At 38.7% G+C, this 22,393-nt stretch overlaps 1 protein-coding gene across 2 annotated transcripts in view; it reads right to left on the reverse strand.

Annotated features, from left to right (window-relative positions):
- The window catches only part of LOC122773195 (cytoplasmic dynein 2 heavy chain 1), an 89,570-nt gene extending 68,486 nt beyond the window's left edge, over positions 1-21,084 (reverse strand). For both annotated transcript variants that reach the window (XM_044031676.1, XM_044031675.1), the window contains exons 1-40: positions 20,988-21,084; positions 19,735-19,930; positions 19,380-19,553; positions 19,061-19,199; positions 18,466-18,584; positions 18,104-18,248; positions 17,598-17,743; positions 17,391-17,477; positions 16,852-16,986; positions 16,511-16,624; positions 16,298-16,409; positions 15,575-15,699; positions 15,258-15,433; positions 14,747-14,942; positions 14,551-14,646; positions 14,297-14,458; positions 14,033-14,131; positions 13,447-13,586; positions 12,939-13,167; positions 12,232-12,359; positions 11,508-11,623; positions 11,087-11,214; positions 10,616-10,765; positions 10,270-10,475; positions 9,713-9,868; positions 9,489-9,603; positions 9,172-9,342; positions 8,611-8,769; positions 7,235-7,303; positions 6,895-7,049; positions 6,086-6,218; positions 5,883-6,000; positions 5,619-5,731; positions 5,412-5,525; positions 5,017-5,167; positions 2,755-2,960; positions 2,078-2,260; positions 1,656-1,838; positions 1,137-1,360; positions 796-911 (exon numbers count right to left, since the gene is read on the reverse strand). In XM_044031676.1, coding sequence (XP_043887611.1) covers positions 796-911; positions 1,137-1,360; positions 1,656-1,838; positions 2,078-2,260; positions 2,755-2,960; positions 5,017-5,167; positions 5,412-5,525; positions 5,619-5,731; positions 5,883-6,000; positions 6,086-6,218; positions 6,895-7,049; positions 7,235-7,303; positions 8,611-8,769; positions 9,172-9,342; positions 9,489-9,603; positions 9,713-9,868; positions 10,270-10,475; positions 10,616-10,765; positions 11,087-11,214; positions 11,508-11,623; positions 12,232-12,359; positions 12,939-13,167; positions 13,447-13,586; positions 14,033-14,131; positions 14,297-14,458; positions 14,551-14,646; positions 14,747-14,942; positions 15,258-15,433; positions 15,575-15,699; positions 16,298-16,409; positions 16,511-16,624; positions 16,852-16,986; positions 17,391-17,477; positions 17,598-17,743; positions 18,104-18,248; positions 18,466-18,584; positions 19,061-19,199; positions 19,380-19,553; positions 19,735-19,917 — 5,671 coding nt within the window. In that variant the 5' untranslated portion in view covers positions 19,918-19,930; positions 20,988-21,084. The remainder of the gene's footprint in view (positions 1-795; positions 912-1,136; positions 1,361-1,655; positions 1,839-2,077; positions 2,261-2,754; positions 2,961-5,016; positions 5,168-5,411; positions 5,526-5,618; positions 5,732-5,882; positions 6,001-6,085; positions 6,219-6,894; positions 7,050-7,234; positions 7,304-8,610; positions 8,770-9,171; positions 9,343-9,488; positions 9,604-9,712; positions 9,869-10,269; positions 10,476-10,615; positions 10,766-11,086; positions 11,215-11,507; positions 11,624-12,231; positions 12,360-12,938; positions 13,168-13,446; positions 13,587-14,032; positions 14,132-14,296; positions 14,459-14,550; positions 14,647-14,746; positions 14,943-15,257; positions 15,434-15,574; positions 15,700-16,297; positions 16,410-16,510; positions 16,625-16,851; positions 16,987-17,390; positions 17,478-17,597; positions 17,744-18,103; positions 18,249-18,465; positions 18,585-19,060; positions 19,200-19,379; positions 19,554-19,734; positions 19,931-20,987) is intronic.
- Positions 21,085-22,393: the final 1,309 nt, after the last annotated feature.

Consider the following 22,393-nt stretch of genomic DNA (forward strand, 5'->3'; position numbering starts at 1 on the left):
GTATCCTACTATGATTGTGATTGTATGTTGTCTAAAAGAATAACTCCCTTTGTACACATGGTTTTTCAGATCTAATATCAACTATATTCCTACCAACATTTGTACAAAAGGGCTGAGACAATACATGAGAGTGCGACATAAATTTTGCATGTTAAAATTCATGATGAAAGATACATATAAGGAAAAATTCAAACGGAACCAGAAATCTGTGAATTATTTTAAATACTATTCGCTATTTTCTGAACATTGCACATTTCTGCACATTACGCATTACACTCAAAATACTACTGACAGTTCAGCAGTAGACTTGAGTGTTTATAGCTTATAGTGGTTCACGCTACATAACCTCAGACATGAGAAGTGGGTTACAGTAGTTTATTTTCAGTTTTGGTTTTCACACATCACACCAGTTGTCCATACCATGTGACCCTGTTCAACTTTACAGTAAGAGGTCATAAGTGAAATCAATCATTGTTGTGTTTGCATAGAATAAAGGACTGTTTGGCATCATGGACCTCAATACGTTCTTTTCAATCAGTAAGTCATAATGCTCTGTGTTAGTTTACATTCTTTAAATGTTCTTCCCATTCTAGATATCTATGCAATGTGTTTGTGTAGTTGTGTTCCCCTTATATAATATGAGTTTGTTCTGTGTACTGTCAACAGCTATGAATATGACTCCAGGTCATGACCAAAGATGCACCTAACTTCTCTCCCTGTCACTACTGGAAAAGTAAGGATGCCTAACAGAAATATTGTGCCCTAAAATAAATGAATAGCCAGTGGGGATCTTACTTTTGTCCTTGTTGTGACTCCTCCTCTGTTGCTGCAGGAGACTGCCACAGGCCTTCAGAACTGTCTTCAGAGCACGTAAACCCCAGTCATAGTGCTGCTGGGGTGTTAACAGCTCCCTGGACAGAAAGATAAAGGCATACTGACACACTCTCTATTAACTGCAGCACGTTTTGCACCAATCAGGGTTTACAATAACACAAAAAAAACAGCACAGCAGAACCGCCACAAACAAGAAGATCAAATCGGTATTTCACATATACAGATGATGCAATAAATCTTCTCCATCTACCGTCAACACTTTACCCCACTAAATAAAAAACAGCTACACCTCAGATTTATACCTGGCCAGGTTGAAAATGGCAACCAATTTCCGTCCAAGTATTTCTCCACTTTTAAAGCCCTCAGAGTAGAGGATGACCTCAGCAATGAGCTCGTTGTCTGGCCTGCTCATAGCCACAGGTCTGAACAGCTGTTTTAAGTTGTCTGGTAGCTTCTGTCGGCCTCCGTAGCCCTTTCCTGCTGGGTTCAGTGTGATGAACACTCCAGAATTTGGATCCAATTCCACCTGGAGGATAGAGAGAAACAAGAAAACCTACATTACATTATTCTCACAGTGTTTTTCACACTTGCATGGATACAGACTGATTGCTGACGATTAATGAACCAACCAACCAGCCAACCAACTCATCCACAATGGATGAATAAATATAGATTAAGACAGGCTGCAGGTTGGAAGTAGAAACGTGCAGTTATAAAATGTAGATATAATAATTAAAGAGGTACTAAAAGACATGGCATCAAGAAATAGTGAGAAACTGGAAAAAATAAAGTGCTAATCTGGGTCATTGTTATTTTCTGACCTCCTTCCCTAGCAGTTCACATGTGTGTTTGTGGTGTTTGAGAGAGTCTTGTATGGCCTGGATTTGCATGGAAACTGCCGACAGCACTGCCTCTTCCAAGCGGTTAAACTCATCAAAGCAGCCCCATGCGCCACACTTCACCAAGCCCACAAAGATTCTTCCCATTGACTTCACATCGATACCCTGAAAAACAGACAGAAACCACAAGAGAGATCTAATGTGTTCTTATTGACATTTCTTTTTCAATCTTGTAAATGTGCATGTTAAATGATTAGAAGAGGTGATTGTGCATCTGTGTACTTCTTCATGTGTACCACAGACTTAACTCAAATGTGTATACCTGGTAGTGTTGTCAGACAAAATAGTGTGTATTTTGTTTTATACTTTAAATCCTTCAGATTATCATTAAGAGCATCCTTTACCTCATCACAATTGAACACCAGTACTTGACGTCCAAACAGCCCTCCTAGGGCTTTGACTGACTCAGTTTTGCCTGTGCCAGCGGGTCCATAAGGGTTTCCCCCAAGCCCCATTTTCATGGCCTGGGTCAAAGTCAGGTAGCACTTATCAGTCAGTGGAGTGTGCACTAGCTTTGCTGCATTCCCCTGGGATGGAAAATAGAGTGAGTGAGTGATAACAAGAGGAAAATTCGACAAAAATGCAGTGAGATAACCAGATAGAAGAAAAGGGTGGGATGCAAGGAGTGAGGAAACCAACAGAAGATAGAGATGATTGATTAAAAGTGAGGGGGAAAAACTAATAAAGATTCACACTATAATGTGTTATTCAAAGGAAAGGGCAGACGTACAGGTAAGTAAGGTAAATAACTTGAAGTAATAAAATTCTCAAGTTGCCCCACTCTTGTTATCTATTAAAATAAAACATTTGTTAGTACTGATTCTCAATGTGACATTTAAAGAGACAGAGACATTAAATAAATATGAGTTTGACAAGTCAGACTATTGGAAGTTGAGTATATCTCACATACATTTGTTAATAGACTGACCCAGAGGAAATGATCAACAAATAATGATTTCATCAGCGAATAATTACAAAAGAGGACTCTATATTTCTACACAGTATGTACATGCTGACACACCTGGTACTCATATGTATAACTGAACTGAGCATCCACCATATGTATGTGGCAGCATTTGTCTGCTCCCATGTAGAAGCGAAGCTGCTTCTTCCAGGCCCAGGCATCAGGACTGGCAACTACTGCCTCTTTAAGATGCTTCACAACACTGATGTTATGGATTATGTCCAGGATTAAGGCCTTCAGCTTCAGCTGCAAGACACTGGACTCTGCACAGGAAGACATGTATCAGTGTTAGGGATGACAGAAAGCATAAAATTGCACCGTTATCTTCTGGTGCTTCAGATCTGTGGTCAGTGGTTAGACTTACCCACTATAGCCCATGTTATAGTCTATTTTGTTTTCATCACTATACATAATGCCCTTTAGACCTGTTACTTAAAGGGTAATACAACTTAATTTAGTGGTGCGGGATTGATATTAACCCCTGGTCAATAGATCATTACATATAACCCAGCCAGGAACCGTTTTAGCTGCCTTGCTCTGAAAAGATGACGGCCCTTCATTGTTAGCAGATAGAATAACAATAGCTTCTACATTTCCACACAACAGCAGCACTTGTCAAGTAAAAATGCAGAAGTGTATTGATCTGTGAGAAAAATAAATGGGACCACTCGCTGTGAAAACAAAGTCAACACGTCAGGTGAAATTTCTAAACAACAATCTTGAAGGGGAGACTTTGTCAGACATGAGTACAGCTACCACACTGATGTCCTGGAAAGTCAATATCATCAACAAATGTTGCTTAAGTGCCAATGACTGCACACAATGCAGAACAACGTACACGACAGAGGTATTTTATAAACAGTGCTGTAGTTACTAACTTGTACAGCATCCCTAATCATTAAGCACACTGTGATAAAAAGAAAATGACAAAAAATAATTTACAAATACAGTAGGAACTGTACATACGGTTTGTGGTTTGACCAAAATGCCCTGCCCGAGTGAATATACAGTAAAAATATAAATATTTATTTATGCTTACAAATACATAAAATGAAATGGCAGGTCTACAGGTTCATAAATAATGACACATTTTAACAACCCCAAACATCAAGAAGGGGGAAATCATTTTGGACTTTTTAAACAAAATGTATCTGTTGATTTCTTTTCAAGGTGTTTTTTTAAAAAAAAGAAAAAAACTTGGAGTGATGACATTTTAAACTATAATGGGTATTCTGCCATCTGCTATGTACTATAGATGCATTCCAAATAATGCATCGCTGACATCAGCCTTGCCCCAGAGGCATACAAAATACCTGCCAAAGGTATACCCTTCTGTTTTATCTCAACACTAAAATGGGAGACACCTCCCACTCCTTGCCTAGGTTTATGGCTCATTTGTGTTGACTGGGTAATTCGATTATCCTTCATGCCATTACTTTAGCTGTTTAATCAGTCCTACTACTGTACAGCCTTTTCAGCCTACCTGATTGTTTTCGGTAGCCGGAATGGAATAGCACATTTTCATGGAAATTAGCTCTATGTCAAATACAAAACTTAAAAAATAAACGACAAATATCTGCAAATATATTGTATTACACACACCACAGTGCCTTGCTGAAATTTCTTGTATCTCTTTCTATGAATATGATTAATTTAAAAAAGTAATGCATAAAGAAAAATTGGCCCAGCAACACTTGAACCTTCATTTTCATGAATACATGTTATACACAGTTTGACAGACAAATTTTCATTTCATGCATGAATAAACCTTGATTAAGCTGTAAATGTATTTTTTTTTGTCTTCAAAAACATAAGAAAAATGTATTTATGTCATTAAAGTAGCCTCCCAGATAGAGCAGTGTCTGAAGCTTTAAAGTGTACTAGACCTCTGCAGGCTCTTGTGTCTGACTGGTGTTCAAGAGATTCAGCAAAGAACATTCAGCCAGCTTTTCTCAGTCCTAAGTAACAACACAAGGGGAGGTCCAATAGTGGAAGAAAGCACAAGTGTCAAGTAAGCAACTGTTTGTTTTAAACTGGCTTTAAAAGAGAGCATTAACTTTGTCAAGAATGTGACTCAATCAACAAAGCAAGCCATGCTTGAGCACTCTGCTGCAAAAATAAAATAAAAGGGACAAAATTCTGTGTTTGATGCGCTGCAAATAAATCAGAATATTTCAATGTATGGCATGTTATATATATCACAAAGAGTATTTTACTCTTTGTGATATATATACATTTTAGTGGTGCCACAACTAATTCCTTGGACACACACATATTTACCAATGAATACACACAACACAAATACACACACAGGCCTACCTGAGTTCACGTGATCGTCAGAACTAGTGTCCACTGTAGTGTAATGTTCCAACTTTGCATTGAGCTCCAGTTCCAGCTGCTGCAGATTCTGCTCTTTTAGGGCTCGCTCCACATCTTCAGTAAACTGGATTTGTTCAGCCAGACATAGAATCTACACCAAAAATCAGAAAGGTTTAGAAAAGTTCAGACAAGTTAGGAGGATGTGTTATTTCACAGGCTGGGTCATACAGTCTGACCAATGAGAAATTACTGAAATTTAGTCTTGAATACTTGAGCTGTATTGCAAAATGTAACAACAGTAAAACAAGTCACCGCCTCTGTTTAAAATACACTGAGTTACCAGTTACCAGTTAAAAGAACAGATATTGCATATTGGAACACAAACGCGTGTGTACCTGTGATGGGTAGCGTGACGGGTCCACACTCCCTTTCTTCCCTGCTGACATACATTCATAGAGCAGCTGCTTCAGAGTCTCCTTCATTTCCACAGACAGCTCCTTTAGCCATAACTGGGAAGAAGAAGCTTTGCTTTAAACACACTAAATTAACAAACTACTATACTATACTATTAATGAAAAGCTTTTCACAAAAAACTGTTTTACCTCCACATGGCTAGAGATGTGTATGCAGTTCCTGAGTGACACTGTCTCTCCCTCCAAAGAACACATGGCAATAATATTCTGGCACTGCTCATCAAACTCAACACTATGGATGCCTACACAGAGAGAACATACAAAGATTACTGATATACCCTGATATAAATACATTTAAATACGAAAAGGGAAGGTGCCAGACCTATGAAGGAAAAAAGAGAAGAGAATTACATCATAAACATAACATAAACTAGAACAAAACAAGTGTCTGACCTGCAAATAGTTTCTTGAGGTGTGACTGAATGACCGTTGGGTTGGTTGCCTGTCCAAGAATCTCTAACAGATCATCATCTCCAATGAAATAAAACCTTGGGAAAGCAGAACGCTTCTCCTGCAAGAACCGCACAAAAGCTATGATGCTTACAATGTGTGATGCGTGCACAAATGTCCATAGACACAAAAATGCACATGCGTACCTCCAGGAACTCATTGAGTGACTTTTGGCAGCGCTGAAGCTGATCTAGTATGGTGACCAGAGAGTTTCTGATGCCAGCCCTTGAGCTCAGAGAAACAACTCTGTTGTCTCTCCGAATATCTGACATTATGGACCTGTTAATATGTAAGAAAAATGTCAAGACCATGTTTTGATACTGATACTGTACATTCATTCATTCATTCATCATCTACTGCTTTATCCTCCACATGAGGGTCGCGGGGCTGCTGGTGCCAATCCCAGCTGACATAGGGCGAAAAGCGGGGTACACCCCTGGACAGAAAGCCAGTCCATCACAGGGTAGAGATGAACAAACATTCACTCACACAGTCACACCTATGGCCAATTTAGTTTAAACTCAGCATGCTTTTTCAACTCCACAATTAAAAGCCCAGTTCGGGCACGGACCAGCCTCAGTGGTTGATAAGAACATTTACTTATTGCTATTAATGAAATTCTCTATAATGTGCTGTGCATCAAATAGAATATAGAAATTGTTAGTGCTCCCCATGCATGCATGGGTTTTCTAGGGTTTTACTCCCACGGTCCAAAAACAGGCAGAGGTTTATTGGACACTCTAAATTGACTGCAGGTGTAAATGTGAGAGTGAATGGCTATTCATAACTGTGTGTTGGCCCTGAGATGGGCTGGCAAGTCCATGGCAGCAGGCAATGAATGAATGAATATCTCATATGTCTTACTCATTTTAGAAAATCTACATTAAACCTGCAAATCAAAAAAACAAAAAAACAAACTGTCTCTCTCTCAAGTTAAAAGACACATAAAAATTACCTGAAGTCTTCATCAACCCGTTTGAAGCGAGCTTCCTCCCGTGGCAATGCCCCTCTTCCAAAAATAGGCTCCAGATAAACCCAGCGCCTTTGGATGGCATTCAGACTCAGCAGGTACTCATCTAAGTCTGACAGACGAACCTCCCACAGGCTGACCTGGATATACATGCAGAGATGATTGTCAATCTTGTGAATCACAAACAATTCAAACAACTGAATGATCCAACAAAAAAAATAGTCTCTTTACATAAGAGGGATTTTAGGAAAAAAAAATGTTTTCCTCATGAATAAAAATGAAAACTTTGGAAGATTCCGATATAGATTCAAGCCTTTTAACTGACCTTGTCTTGAAAGCTGTGATAATAGGGAGAGTCTTTCAGAGACTGCAGCAGACAGCGGTTATCTCCCACCTGGATGAGCATAGAATGATGATAAGGCCAATGTCTGCAAATTCTTAAGATTTCAATTAATGTGCCAGGAGATGTGTCTGCATTTTGTGAAAGACATTTTATGTTCATTCCAAGTCAATCTACCAATCAGTCAATAGAAGTTAACCTGCGTGAAATTACCATTAATAACTGTAATGAAGTAAGTTTGGGCTATGTAAACAGTGACAACAACAGCTGATGGATAATGAAGGAAACTGCAGCAATAAAGTCAGTTGGAAACAACCTTATATGCATTTGTGTATGTGTGCGTGATCAAATAAGTAAAAATTGTCTGCATCGGTGTGGTCCACTCATTTATATACAAAAACTAATATAATATATTTTATGAATTATGCATTGACTAGGCAGTCAGTTAAAATTCAGCAATATAAGACAAACAGCATGTCACGTTAACTCATTCTCTTATTCTAAATAATTACCTGGTGACTAAGCAGTGTCAGGTGCCAAAGGTAAATATTTAATAACCGTAAAAAGCTCTGCAGCTCTAAATCCTGATTTAAATTTCAGAGAGAGTAAAGTAACAATAAAAAGTAAGCGGAATTACCTGCATTGATGTTTAAATCTATTTAATGATGTAAGTTGTTTTTCTTTTTTCACTAGAGGTATGTTATGAAATCATCAATTTCTCACAGAAAATATATAATAATATATAATTTTTGAAATGGAAAAAACCCGGGATAGGTCAAAAAGTAGTTAGTTGGACAAACTATCTGCATATATACTGGATGTGAAAAGGTGATACCTCAGTCACTCACAATTTTCCATTTCTTCAGGGTTTTTCATTAAAATTATGAAAATATTCAGCCCTCACATTTCGAAGGCTGTTTAACTGTGCCATAATATCTTTTCATGCATTAAAATGGTAAATTAGCCTTTCTCTGCTTTCACTGGACATTACAGCAATCTTTATGGGACATTTTTCCAGTTTCCTCATCATATTACAAGCAACTTAGTCAAATGAGCTAGAACAAATATCAAGTAGTCACATCTTATGTTACACTGTCCAAGTAGATAATGTACACTATTTCCGTAAAGGAGGTTTTTCTGAAACATTGTGTGAATGTGAATTAGTAAAGTTGACAGAAATACTATAAAACACAACACAAGCAAAAAATAAGTTATGCAAAATACAGTATAGAGCCACGGAAATGCTGAAAAACAACGCACTTTTAGGCCGGATGTCATGTGTTTGTACATGTGTATTATTGTCAAACTGAAGTGTTGACCAACATCTTTACAGATGAATAAATGTATGAGCACATATGTACCTGGTTGACTATATCCTTCCAGTCCTTAATGAGTGTTAGAGATTGACCACTGCTGTTTGTGTACTCAGTCAGACTGAAGGTAGCTGCAGCTCCCCACAAATCCAGTTCCCTCAATGCTTCTCTGATCGTCACTTCTGCCTGGGCACGGCTGTTCAGGTCCTAAATGGATGGCCATACACACACAGATACACTTTATTCAGCAAAGTAAATGGAGTTCATTCAAATCTTAATAAACGTTTTTATTTCAAACCTTTCGGATCAAGAAATTGAAATTGAAACAAGAGAGTTGGCCAAACACTAAAACACAAGTATAATGTATGTGAATATACCCTTGAATCTATATGAACAAACGTTTTAAGCTGGGTGTGCAATGTGCATATAAAAGCCTTTCCAATATCAATATACAGAACATACTGTTTTCCCGGTTTCCAACCTGCTGCTGCCCCCTGGTGTCCTATGACGTCTAGCGCAATATTTATGGTCTAAAAACAGAAGAGTTCCGACAGTATTTTTTTATATAATGTATATATTCATACTCAGGCCATATTTAAAAGTACAAACCTTGAGCTCCATGGCCTTTTCTATAATGGTTTTTGCCACACTGAGGAGGTCATTAAAAGTGAGTCTCTCCAGAGTTGTTCCTCGTGGAAGACCCAGCAAACGAAACATATCCAGCCAATGGTCCTGGGACAGGTGCTCTCCACGTACATACTTTAGCACTGGAACCATGTCCTAGACATGACAATGGAAAGATCAGTTATTGAAAAATACCCAAAGAGTGGTTATGGTTGCCTTTCACAACAAAGACAATAATCACTTTTGCACCTTACTAAATGTATGCCATTTCCTTTTCCTTCAAATGTGCTAAATTTTGCTACCTTGTATTTGTCCACTTCAGCTTGTAGTTTAACAGACATAGCAGAAGGCTGATCTAGCTTCTGCAGCCTGTCCTGCCATGTAAAGAGAAATTCCTCAAACACATAGGTCTTACTCCTATTAAAAAACAATACAAAAAACATATATATTAAAACAGGACATATAAGTACATACAGTAATGGCTAAAAAGTAAAAACTAAGCAAGGTACCTAGAGTAAACCTTTACCTGAATGTGATCCAGTCCTCCTGGGCCTTCTCTGTAAAGCCCTGCTGCCACTCCTCATATAGACCCCACATCTGGCTGTACTCCTCCATATCTCTTTTTGTCTCTTCTGCCAGAGATAAATCTGGTGCCTCCAGGTCAAAATAGCCACAGTCCTCACTGAGAGGAGAAGAGAGGGTGATATCTTTACAGTATTTCTTGTCATTTTGGGTAAGATGTGTTAATGGAAATGGAATTAACCCTAACCCTAATTGAAATGCATAAGTAATTTAATCAAAAAGACACTAATATAGTTCACCTATTGTAAGGCTTGGACTTATAATAGCTGATTACATAAAATGTAATGTAAAAATCCCATCTCAACAGAAAAAGGATTTATACCTTTTATCTAAGGCATTAATCATCCTTACAAGATGTCCTGACATTTCCAATCCTGGGATATCATATCATAAAAATATGACAAGCGCATGGGCGACACAAAAACATCATGCCTCTGACCACAGCTATTGCTGGTGCTGAAGCATAGAAAGAACTATACATTTAGCATTTTAAAAACTTACAGCAGTTTATTGCGGACAAGCTCAAGTTCCTGGAACTCTTGCTGTTTATCCCTGATGGTTTGGAGACATGCGAGAAGGGCAGCATGATCGCCCGTCTCGAGCACTTCATCTTTGGGCTTCAGCTGGTCCCAGCGAGCCTTAAAACGCTGTAGATCTGCCTTGTATGTGTCGATACGTCCAGCAGCATTACTCCGCATTACCTCCACCTGATGGAGAAACAGGGTAAGAGAAAGTAAGCGGCACAAGAACCCAGCCCATGACAGAAAGTAAGGGCAAATAGAGGAAACTTAACATAAACTTAGGGAGACGTTTTTAAGCCAAGATCCAAAATTTGCATTTATGTTACCTGCTCTTTGATCATGAGCTGGTGACTCTCCATGACAAGCTCCAGTTTGTCCCACTTGGCTCTGAGAGAGGACAGTGAGTCTAGGCTTGATCCTGCTACTGCTCGCAGCAAGCGGTTCTTCTCCTCAACACACTGGAACTGAGGTAAGATCTGGAGACATGAAGTGCATACAGTGTATATACAATAGTGACTTTCATTGTGACTGTCATTATCAGATAATCAAAATCAAACATTTGGCCCATCAGGCAAAAAATGAGTTCATCAAAAATATAACATGACACACAGTATAACTGTATATACACTTAAATATATCCGTGCACGCTGTGATACTGACAGTAGCTAACGCAATCGGCATTACAATTAACCTAATATGAGAAAACTCACCAGTTTTGCTGACCATTAAGAATAAATTGAAACTTGCTTGCAGTCAACTCAAGCATGATACCTACTATATTGTTGTGTTTGACAAACCTCCATTTTGTTGGCCAGTATTTGTCTGTATTTGCCACTGGCTGTACCAATCTCCTCCATGTTCTCTGGTCGCATGGACAAGACCCCCATTGACTCTGACACAAAAGTGTCTATGGCCTGTGTGTGGCCTGAGAGCAAGGAAAATGGCAACACACACACACACACACACACACACACACACACACACACACACACACACACACACACACACACACACACACACACACACACACACACACACACACACACACACACACACACACACACACAAGAGCAACGACATGTCATTTGTTTGAAAGAACGGAAAACAAAATTGAAACCGCAAAGAAGAGACAAAGCAATTGGAATATGGAAAGTTTGTGGTTACTTCACTAAGTCAACTGTCAACAGAATAATACTGAAAGTAAAAAGATGTTTATACCTTGTATGGACTTCCTTAGTGATAAGAGCAGCACGTCAAACAGTCTCTGGATCAGATCGTCAATGGCAGCTTTCACTGGTTCACAGTTGACTGTGATACAGTCTACCTTCTCCTGACTGACAGAGGAGGAAGAAGAAGAGGTTTGTGGCTGTGATTCAAATGTCCGGCTATTTGTGGTGTCAGTTAACATACCGTCGGGCCTTTCAATTCACTGCCTTACCCAGTTCTCAATGTGAAACATCAATAACTTAAATATTATAGGATAAATGAAGGCCAGTGCCAAATGACCTCGACTAAATCTGGTTGACTGCAGATAACTAAAGACAGGGTCTCTTTTCTTGAGCTAAATCTTTTTGTATCAAGACTAAAAGACATCAGTGACCTGAAGTCAGCTGCAAAAAATGATAAACAGGGAGGTGAATAGAGTAACAAACACAAAGACATATCATTGGTGCTATGAATTATTATAAAAAATGTCTAATGCTGTTGTATTTTCACAAATGTGACAAGGCTTCATTCATTTCACTTTTTAATAAAGAGATCTGCCTTTAGGTGTCAGAATATCTGATAGGGATCGTGTTGGTTTCATCTTTCTGTGTATATATCACACTGGATTTAATATGAATATGGAGGCAGTGTAAAGTAGGTATCACTTGATGTGCCTGTTTCTATAAAGTAGATATTACTTCATTATATTTAATTGTGTGTGATACTGTATATGTACCTGGGCAGACGTTCAGACTCTTTACCCCGGGCTTTCAGGGCCTTGAAATTTCTCTCCCAGTCCTGTACGGAGTGCAAATGGTTCTCCACCAACTTCTCTAAATCCACCTGTCCTGGAACCACCCACTCCTATAACACACACACAGAATTATTGTGAGATTGTGTGCATCCAAAGGTGACAAAAGCCACATCAAAGCTAGACATACATTAGATGACTAAATGAAAAGAGAACAAAAAAGGGGAGAAAAAAGAGAAGTCTGGTGTTGGCCAAGGGCCTACCCCTACTGTTTAGACATGCACGACTACAGAACAAAAAGGGAAAATATACTATGCACAGTGTTGTATTACAGTAGACTGAAGGGGAGACCACAGGCAATGAAAACAAGAGAGCTTCAGTATGTAAATAGGGAAGCATTACAAATTCAAGCTACAATCTTTCAGAGAAAACATCATAGCAACATCTCACTGCAACACTCCATTGAACACTTGGTTAGAAAAGGTTAATCTCTCAATATCAAGCTGAAATACAGCACCACAGTAGAGACCTAGATGCTGGCACAAATTATTAATGACTTCATATTATGTAACTCATTACAGGCTGAATCCATGGAAAAAAAAATGTTTTCTTAACATTATACACAAGCTATTTACAAGATTGTAGTGATCACACAGAGTTCTCATTTATGCAAAAATCATTAATTCAGGCACCTTAAATTTGTGTTGTATAGCCTGCAAGCGAGTAAAGAGGTCCTCAGCCTTTCTAAAGATGGTCAGGAACCCAGTGGCATTTCTGTCAATCATGACGCTGAAGATAAGCTCCTCCCCTTGGGCACTGACCCCTTTGAACTGATTTGGGATTGAGATGAACCGCTTCATCTCCCTGAAGTAGCGTGCTCGGACTTCTTCAAATGGAGGACGGAACTGCAATCGGCCTTGCCTTTTCACAGGAAGGGGGGGAGAAAAATGAAAGGCACATTTTATCCTTTATTTCACGCAAATCGATTTTGAAGAAGAGAATGAGAAAGGGAGACAGGCAAAGAAAAATGGTCACAAGAGGCAGAGAAGAAAAGACAAAAAGAAGTGAGCGTTAGGAGTGCAAGATGAGGAGAAAATACTGTACAGTATGTTTGGGAGGAAGAGTAAGAGGAAATGTCCAAGGATGAAATCAGAGCATCGTGCGAGACAGAAATGTGGACGACAGAAGGTGTCTACTGACCTGAAAGTGAGATCTATGTGTATTTCAGGCAGGTTCATGTTCAGAGCTTCCAGGCCCATCTGGTACTGATGTTCAAGAGCCTTGTAAAGCTGATGGTTCCAGTGTTGACGCCATGCCTGCATGTCATCAGACCTAAAGCCCTACACATACATTCATCAGCTTTTAAAGAAGACAATTAGATGGTTACATCATGTACAGGTTGCATATGTGTGTCTTAAAGGGTAACTAAACCATCTAATTAATTTGACACCTGTCAATCATTGACAATGTGTTAAAGAGAGACAAAGCAACAACACCAACTTCTATGGACTAAGAAAGCCATTGATTTTGAACGCAGTAGCTGGTGTTTGACTAGAGAAGCAGTAGATGTCAATTTTTATCACACACACATCACATGTACAATTGCAGGACTTTAAGATTTGCACCTGGATCAGAAAATAACATGACAAGATAACCTAATATATCCTGGTTTTTAAAAGTGGTTTAGGGATATAGTTACACTTTAATTAGTGTGATAACCCATAACCACTGAGCTTCTTGGAGACTTTCTTTTTCCTGTTTCTGAGTGGAAACATGATTTACTTACCTGAGCCTCCAGAGTGGCAAAGCCCATACGAAGGTCCTGAAGGCCATCCTTCCACCGCTGCTGGTGTTTGAGTAGGTCCACATTCATCAATGACACCACCTGAGAAACACAGAGCACACAGAGGTCTGCACATAAACAACAGGAGGTCTTTCATCTCATAATATGTTTCCAAAAGTAGTGCTTACGAAATGTGGAGCAAATTAAAGCTAACTGTCTCTGTATTCAGTGATAAAGCAAAAAAAAAAAAGCTCATTAAAAAATGACCTTGTCATTAAAGTCGGTGTGCCATTTGCGTAGCTTTCTATTCTCTGAGGAAAGTTTCTCGGCAGCAGACTGCAGCTTGGAAATGTATACTTCCAACTCTTTGGGGTTGTTCCACGTGATCTGCAGTTTACCCCCCGTTTCCTTTGACTGTGAGCGAGGATTCTGAAAACGAAAAGTAGAAACGTTTTCTCTGAAAGATACCACTTACTATTATTATTGTAGTTCGAAATTACAACAGTAAATGTGAGCCATACCTTGATGACCTGTTCAAAGGCCAAGGCAAGACCAAGCATCATAGGTCTCTGAGAAGGAATCATTTGCTGGTCAATGGTATTGTAGAAATGAGCCACCTATAACACAGTAACATTGTGTTACAATATTAGCCTGAGAGAACCTTTACTAGAATTAAATAGTTGAGGGGAATAAATATTGATTTATTTGTATCTTGACCTGTTTTAGGACAATGGCCTGTCGGTAGAATTTATCTGCAGTATTAGCAGCCTGTTGTATCTTGGCTGGGATGGGAAAGCCCAGAGCAGAGAGCTGCCTGACCTCCCGGAGCAGACTGACCAGTTTGTCTGAGTACAGGATCTTTAATCTGCCATCCACATGGTCCAGGTCCATGACACGATTACTGGCCTGGAGACTGTACATAGGGAGACATTAGCTGAAGACTGAAAATACCAACCACAAGCACCAATTATGATGTACAGTAAATATGTCGTTAATATATGTTATATAAAGTAGGTGATGATGAACATGGAAAAGAAAACTAGAGGAGAAAGTTGTAGAAAGACAGACATATATGCAAAGAGTGGGAGAGAGCATACATTCTGTTCACCAGAATGAAAAAGTTTGAATCCCACAAATGAAAAGGATTAATTAGCATGACCCCGACCTTCCCTTGTAATTCTTGTGAGTCACTTCCAGGTAATAATTTTCAGTGTCCAATGTTTCCAACCTGATTCCTGACTTTGGGTCAGCCAGTCCAGATAGTATATCTCTTGACCAATCTTCAAACTGTTCCTGCTCATAGGTTCTCAGAAGTTCCAGTAGGTCCTCACAGAAATGCAGAAACCCTTTGAACCCAGACAAGTCTGAAAGCAGAGCCTTAGCTATGCAGACAGAGTCTTCCACCTAATCAGAAGAAGAATCACATTCACAAGACACACTTTTGTGAGATGAAGGGCATTCCTTAATCTGTATTGTCTGGAAAATCCATGTCAAACCATTAAATTCATGCAAATTCAGGCACCCATAGTGTAAACACTCAATGACCTTGTGTATCAGCTGTCGGACCCACACAATCTTATTGACCACCTCTGGAAGATTCTTGCCAATAAGAGGCCCAGACTTTTCTCCAGGACCTCCATGGCAACGGGTCTCAAAGTCAATCTTCAGTCCTAAAAAATATAAATATGAGCAGAGAAGCAGAGAAGGCTTGGGAATGAGCCATAATTGTGTCAAAATGGGCTGAATTAACTGCATAATTGTTTTCCTTTTTGTTTGGGTTAGGGTTAGGGTTACATACATCATTTGGCAGACAATCATTTACTCGTCTTTTACTATGAGTGAGCAGCTAGAGTGGTAAAGCCTTTCTAAGACAGTACATACATTCTACCACGAGGACCTTTTACTTCCCCATTTACGTTAAAGCATTTCTGAAAAAGTGAGTGTTGGGGTAATTTGAAGTCTGACACTGTTGGCTCTCCTCGGGCAAACTAAGTGCACCAGTGTCTGAAAATAAATGTAAAAAATACTTGTTTTACAACTCAAGTGTTCTGTTATTTTCAGGAAGATGTCAATATCACATCACCCACATCTGCACCTCTATGCCACCATTTCAAGTCTATCACGAACAGTCTGCTGTGGACAACAACATTGTTCCATAAGCTACATGTGTGTTCATATGCTGCATTTACTTCTAATCTTTTGCTGCCCTGTCTGAAAAGCCCACCCAGTAACCCACTGTCACATTATTGCCAAGACAGAACTGTGTACCCTTGTTGTAATCCAGTAGTCTGGCCAGTAGGGTCTCTCTCTCTGACTGAAGCTCTTTACTGATGGTGGAACGTCTGATCAACTCCTTGTGCTTTTGAAACACCTGCAACAGCTTTATCAGCAGCAAACACACACAACAAGGCACATGTGGTAAGTTGACTTATCAACACACAATATTTCAAACCTTAGAGTTAAAGCAGTGTGTTTTATTACCTGTTGTGGATTGTCCTGCACATCGGCAATGTAGCTCTTTAGTTTGGCAGCTATTTCTTGCTCTGACGGAGCCATTAGGTGCTCAAACTGGGCAACTGCTGCTCTCCAAAGAGGCTACAAAACAGTGATGCGCCTAGTAAGTAAAATATGTGCAGGTGTCGGGATCTAGTCTGCTTACATCACTATCATCAAATAATAATTTATGAGAGGAGCTTACAAACATGATACAAATCAACTGAGGAAGAGAAAAACCTATTGCACAGTACACCCACATTATCATAACAAAGTCACAGGAGCATGACGACAGTCACACTAATGCACGCAAAATTCCCTGCAGTTACCTCAGTGTAAGGGTTGTAATGTAGAGGGTTGAGTCCCGAGAAAGGTTCAAAAACACGATCTGACGTCAGAGCTTGCTGCTTCCCCCCTGGTAGCAAATGCAGGAGTTTCTCATGAACCATACGCAGAGTCAGCACCTGATAAACAAAAACATGAGAGTGTATAGCTATGTTTCATTCATGTGTCTGGTTTTCAGAATTATTTTTGTAAGTATTGACATTCTACTCTGATCCTTTGAATACTGGTAACAACAGATTGATAACTGTTTTACTGTTAATATGGCCATCAGTGTGGTAAAGTGACCCACTTATGTGTGAAATCATTACTGGCAAATGGTGACAGGAGAAAATGATCACTGACATGCATGAAAGCTACAGTACTGGCTCAGATAGTTTATCAGTGACTTTAAATTAAGATGTATATGCAGGAAGGAGAAAAGGTCCATTAAAATGATAATTATATATTTCATCCACTCAATATGAAATACAATTATATAGTAAATTTATAAAACAAATATATGCACTTTAGAACCACATCTTACCTCATCCAGTCTCTTTGCAAGGCAATGGAGGCTCTGTGGGCAGTGCTTGTTTCCCTTCCAGGCATGAGGTGCATGTCTCTTCCACACCTGAAAAAAAAATCATGTTTTCAACATTTATCTTAATAAAACATTTTTTTTGTTTGTTTTTAATGAAGATGGGTTTCATTTGTATTTTACTGTTTTGTGTTTGTTTTGTCAAATCCATACCTGTCCTGTCAGATGATCACAGACGACCACCCACTGCTCACAGATGACAACACCCATCCTCAGGTTCTCTCTCAGTGATACAAAGGGCTCTTCAAAAATATTGAGACCACTCAGCTTCCTCTGCACATATCTTCCCAGAGCTCCACCTAATACATGCATTCACACAAACACAAAAACAAAATAGAGACCTAATAGTAACTTACAAAAGCACCCACATACTGAGTACCCAAACACTAGGCTATAGACATGTAAACAACTTGATATTTGTTCCACACTAATCTCAACCATTTTACAGTTTAATTAAGAATGTCTTAATGTCTGAACTGTATTGTAGCGTGTAGAGTTGTATGATAAATAATGTTGGTTTCATTTCAAAAGATGTGTATTTCATCAACAACCAGTCACTAAATGATGTCCACAACGTAGATGTACAACATATCATAATTCCCAAGTCAGAAAAGTTTTTTTTCATTCTGTTGGTCAGTGTAAGTGTGAGAGAGCCCCACCAATGACATCCATGAGTCGAACCATGCGTGTTTCTGGATATGGCTCAAAATCAGTCTGCCGCCAAACATCATCCAGAGCATCTCTGCTCTGTTCCACCAGATCCACAACATCAGACATGGACAAGCCATCCAAACCACCATAGTCCTAGTGGAAGAATGGCAACCCTGTGTTAATGGAAATGTCTCCCCCTTACATTAACATAGTGAAATGCTTGTGAAAAATAGTATACATTTGGAAATATGACAAGCTGCAATGGCTTTCTTTTATCAACCAGTGGATTCCTTGCTTAATAATCTCTCACTAATCGTAATTTAATTAACAACTGCGTAGACAGTCAAAAAACAGCGGTTTGCAAACATACCTTTTGTATGGATTTAAATTGCTCGGTGAAATAAGCTGCTCTTTCTCTCACACTGTTTTTCTCTGCTGACTGACACAGATCTGCCCAGTACTGGAACTCATCAATAGGAGTCAGGATACCTGCACAGAGGAATCAAAAACAATTTATATTGTATATTGTACATAATCATCTTCTTTTTTCTTTTCTTTTTTACCAAAAACGGCCTTTAAAAAAATTAAATGCTAATAAAATTTTGCCATGCACTCTCACACAGAGATTCATACAATTGACTATTTGTATACATATATTAGTCTGAGACACTGATGTTTATGATCTTTTAAGTGAAAGGGTTAAATGTTTGTAATAAAGGCAAATGCAGTTGTGCATTATGTCACTACAGCTTCTGTTGATTCTTCCAGAGAAACATACAGTATATATTAAAATGCAATCAACAATAATATTGTTCATCTTTTTCATGAGTATAATATACTCATAAACTCCACATCTTGGAACCTTCCTCAAAAAGTGGAATATTTAAAACATAAAAACAGCTCCCATGACTGTATAGGCCACAACTCTGTCCTTCTTTCAACAAAAATGTATTTATGTAAATTACCTAGTATATCTTCCTCTCTGCGACCTTTCTTGGCAGATGGTTGTGCTCCAGACTGGCGGACCACTGAGCCCAGGCCAAGCTCCAGCTCACTCAGCAGACCTGCCAACTTGGGGTCAAATGCTGAACGCCAGCGCTCATCCTTGAGGGAAGAAAAATTTAAATTTAAAAAGTAAGAGTAAATGATTACAGTTTTTATTTGTGAACTACAAGTGTAGAAAATAATATTGACACCTGCCAAGTTTTCAGTTCGATTTTGTTCACTGTGTGATCTGGCAGAAAGGCCAACAGTATATACATATTTCATAGAGTATAGACGAACCTTCAGCAGTACAGGTGCAAAGACCTGTCTGACAGCCTGATAGAGAGTGTTGATAGGAGACTCTAACATGGACGACACCAGGACGCTCCTGTGAAGGTTATCTTCAGTGATCACTGTGGGATGGAGCTTGAAGAAGACCAACACTTTGTCTCTGCTGTCCCCTGACGTTTCAATCTGTCAGATGAAGATGAGATGATTAAAAGATACATTTTCAAGTCATGCAACTGAATTGAACAGCAGTTGTAATTACAAACAAACCGACATGCTGCAAGTCAGTGACTTCAGCATATATTCCCCTTATCACATTTTTTTTTTATGTTAAACATTGTATTGACACTCTCTGCATTTTTGTTACCTTATTCGACAAGTGAAGGTTATTGTCATGTCTGCTGATGGACAGGACAAATTCATTTCCATCATCCAAGAAGTTATTGAGCTCCGGGCTGTCAACCAGGGAAGATGAGGGCTTTAGCCCATAGAAGTTTCCAGTTGTGGTCAGTATAAATGTCTTGCGAGTATCATCAGAACCATGGGGCATCTTGAAGCTGGAACTAAAGTAATAGCAGACAGTGAGAAAGCTGTATATGCAGTATACTGGTTACACGTGTAGGAGTGTGGAGGACTGGTGTGCATTTATGGAAAAACTGCAATTTGATGCAGTTTTTATCATTTTACTGCATCTTATATTATCTTAGATGGATTAGACTTGTATGTACTGTTCTATCTAGTGTTGTTGTACTTGAGGTTTTTGAAGGTCTCAGCTTCACCTCAGTCATGGACACACTTTTACTTGTTTAGTCTTGGTCATAGAGAATTCAGCATTTTAAATAAAATACTAATAATACTAGAAATGTGTGGGAGGGACCAAAAAGATACAATAAACCACTGAAACAGATTAGAACAAAAGGTATATTGAAAAGCTCAAGAAAACAAAATGAACAGTTCCTTTAGACTGTGGACTACATGAACTACTGTAATATGACGAATATGAACAGGTAAATTCTGGAAATGTTTTGAAAAATCTGGGGTACTTTACTTGATCTCAGTTAGTGTGATCTGGACCACAACACTAGCTCTGTAAGAACTGACCCAAGTTTGAGTCTGATAAGTCATTAAACAACACAAACTATGTATTCAGAAACAACAACAAAAAATAGCCTTTATCCAAAAGTACATGAGTGGTCAAGCATCCTGCTTGAAGCAGGCGAATGTAGAATGTAAAATACGAGGACCAGTTGTATCACTGCTCATGTCGTTGCTATACTTATAGCAATATTGTCTTAAAACTAAAAAAAAATGGATGTCTAACTTAATTTCGTTATATGAGTACTGCGTTCAATGAAAATAAAGTGACTCCAATCTCTCTAATAAAGTCGGGTTGCAACATTCGCTTCTGTTTGAGCATCCTCCTCTACTTGCTTGCAAATAAATACACATTTAGCAAAGCTACGATGCTCCTTCTGAGCTAACTTCAGCAGAGACATCAGAGGGCAGCTAACATTGACTAGCTAGCTAAGCTCGCCGTCTGTGTGGATAAAGTACGTTCATTTTGTCCAACTGGTTTTCCTTTAGCATTCTTGCCTAACATTAGCATTCTTCGTGTCATACCGTTTTCGCAACACGTTGTACTCTCGGAGCTTTTTGTGACTCAGTCCATTTGACGAAGCTGTGACAAATCTGTCCGTGTGTGTTCTTCAGTATTATGCTTGCGTGGTTACCAGGACAGCCACTACGATGTCTTGTACCACGTGACGTATCAGAATTAGAATATACGCACTCTACGTACAGTGCGCAGTTTACTTGAAATAGTATATAAATATATAAATTGTATGTCATGCACAAACAAGCTTGCATTTTTAACAACACCCACACATGATTTTTGATTTCCAAAAACACATGGTGCCTCACTTCTTCAAAAGGAAATCAGACATATTGTTTTAGACTATTAAATAATAAAAGATAGTCAACATACTTTTATTTAAAATAATTCTTATTTTTATATTTATTTTGTAAACATAAGAAATATGACATGCCCTTTTTTACTTGTAACATAGAAATAAACAATTATAAACCCTCTGTTCTATTTTATTCTAATGGTTATTTTTAGACTGGATCATGTATTTTAACGCTGTAATTTCAGGGGAAATGCACCATCTAAGAAAGTCCTTGAGGACAAGGCTTCACAGTCATATGACACAAAATTTCCTTATCATGTCAGTCAACAGGAGAAAACTGAGAGGCTACCACAAAATACATTTTTGCTCCATGCATCAGTTATTGCTTTTTCCCCACGTAAAAATACCTAGCTAGATCTTATAATTAATCACATTTCTCACTTTGGAGTTAGGAACTTCCAGATTGGCAGACTGGGGTGGTGCAATGTTTAACCCTCACAGCAACACCTCTCTGTTTGCATGTCCTTCTGGTGCCTGTGTGGGTTTTCTCCGGGTATTCCCATTTCCTCTTACACTCCAAACATCTGCAGTGTTGTTGGAGACTGATTTAAGCAGGGTTTATATTCACTGCAGTGTATAAACTATAGAGAGAAGAGTCAAATATCAATCAGATCATCAGATCACTGCTAAAGAAGGAAATATGTGATGGAACCTAGGTGTTATCCTGATTCTGCAATGTCCTTTGAGCAACATTCTAAAAAACAGCTTCTTCCATCTCCGTAATATTTCTAAATTCAAACCTCTAGTGTCTAAGTTTGAACTGGATGATTATTCACACTTTTATATCCTCACGTCTGGACTATTGTAATAGCCCTTTTACCTGTTTATATAAGAAGGCCTTTCACCGCATGTCATCCAAAACGCTGCTGCAAGGCTTTTAACTGGAACACACAGTGAATTTTGGAATCCCTGGTTGATTTTTTGTTAAGATTATTTTGCTTAAATTAATATGGGTTTTTGGCTAAATTAATCTCAAATTAATCTTGATAAAGATAATGTGGGCCTAAAAACCATTCTAGGCTTTTACATACAGTATATCAACTTGAAGCTACATACATA

Source organism: Solea senegalensis, linkage group LG8 (assembly GCF_019176455.1).
Source record: "Solea senegalensis isolate Sse05_10M linkage group LG8, IFAPA_SoseM_1, whole genome shotgun sequence".
Classification (NCBI taxonomy): Eukaryota; Metazoa; Chordata; class Actinopteri; order Pleuronectiformes; family Soleidae; genus Solea; species Solea senegalensis.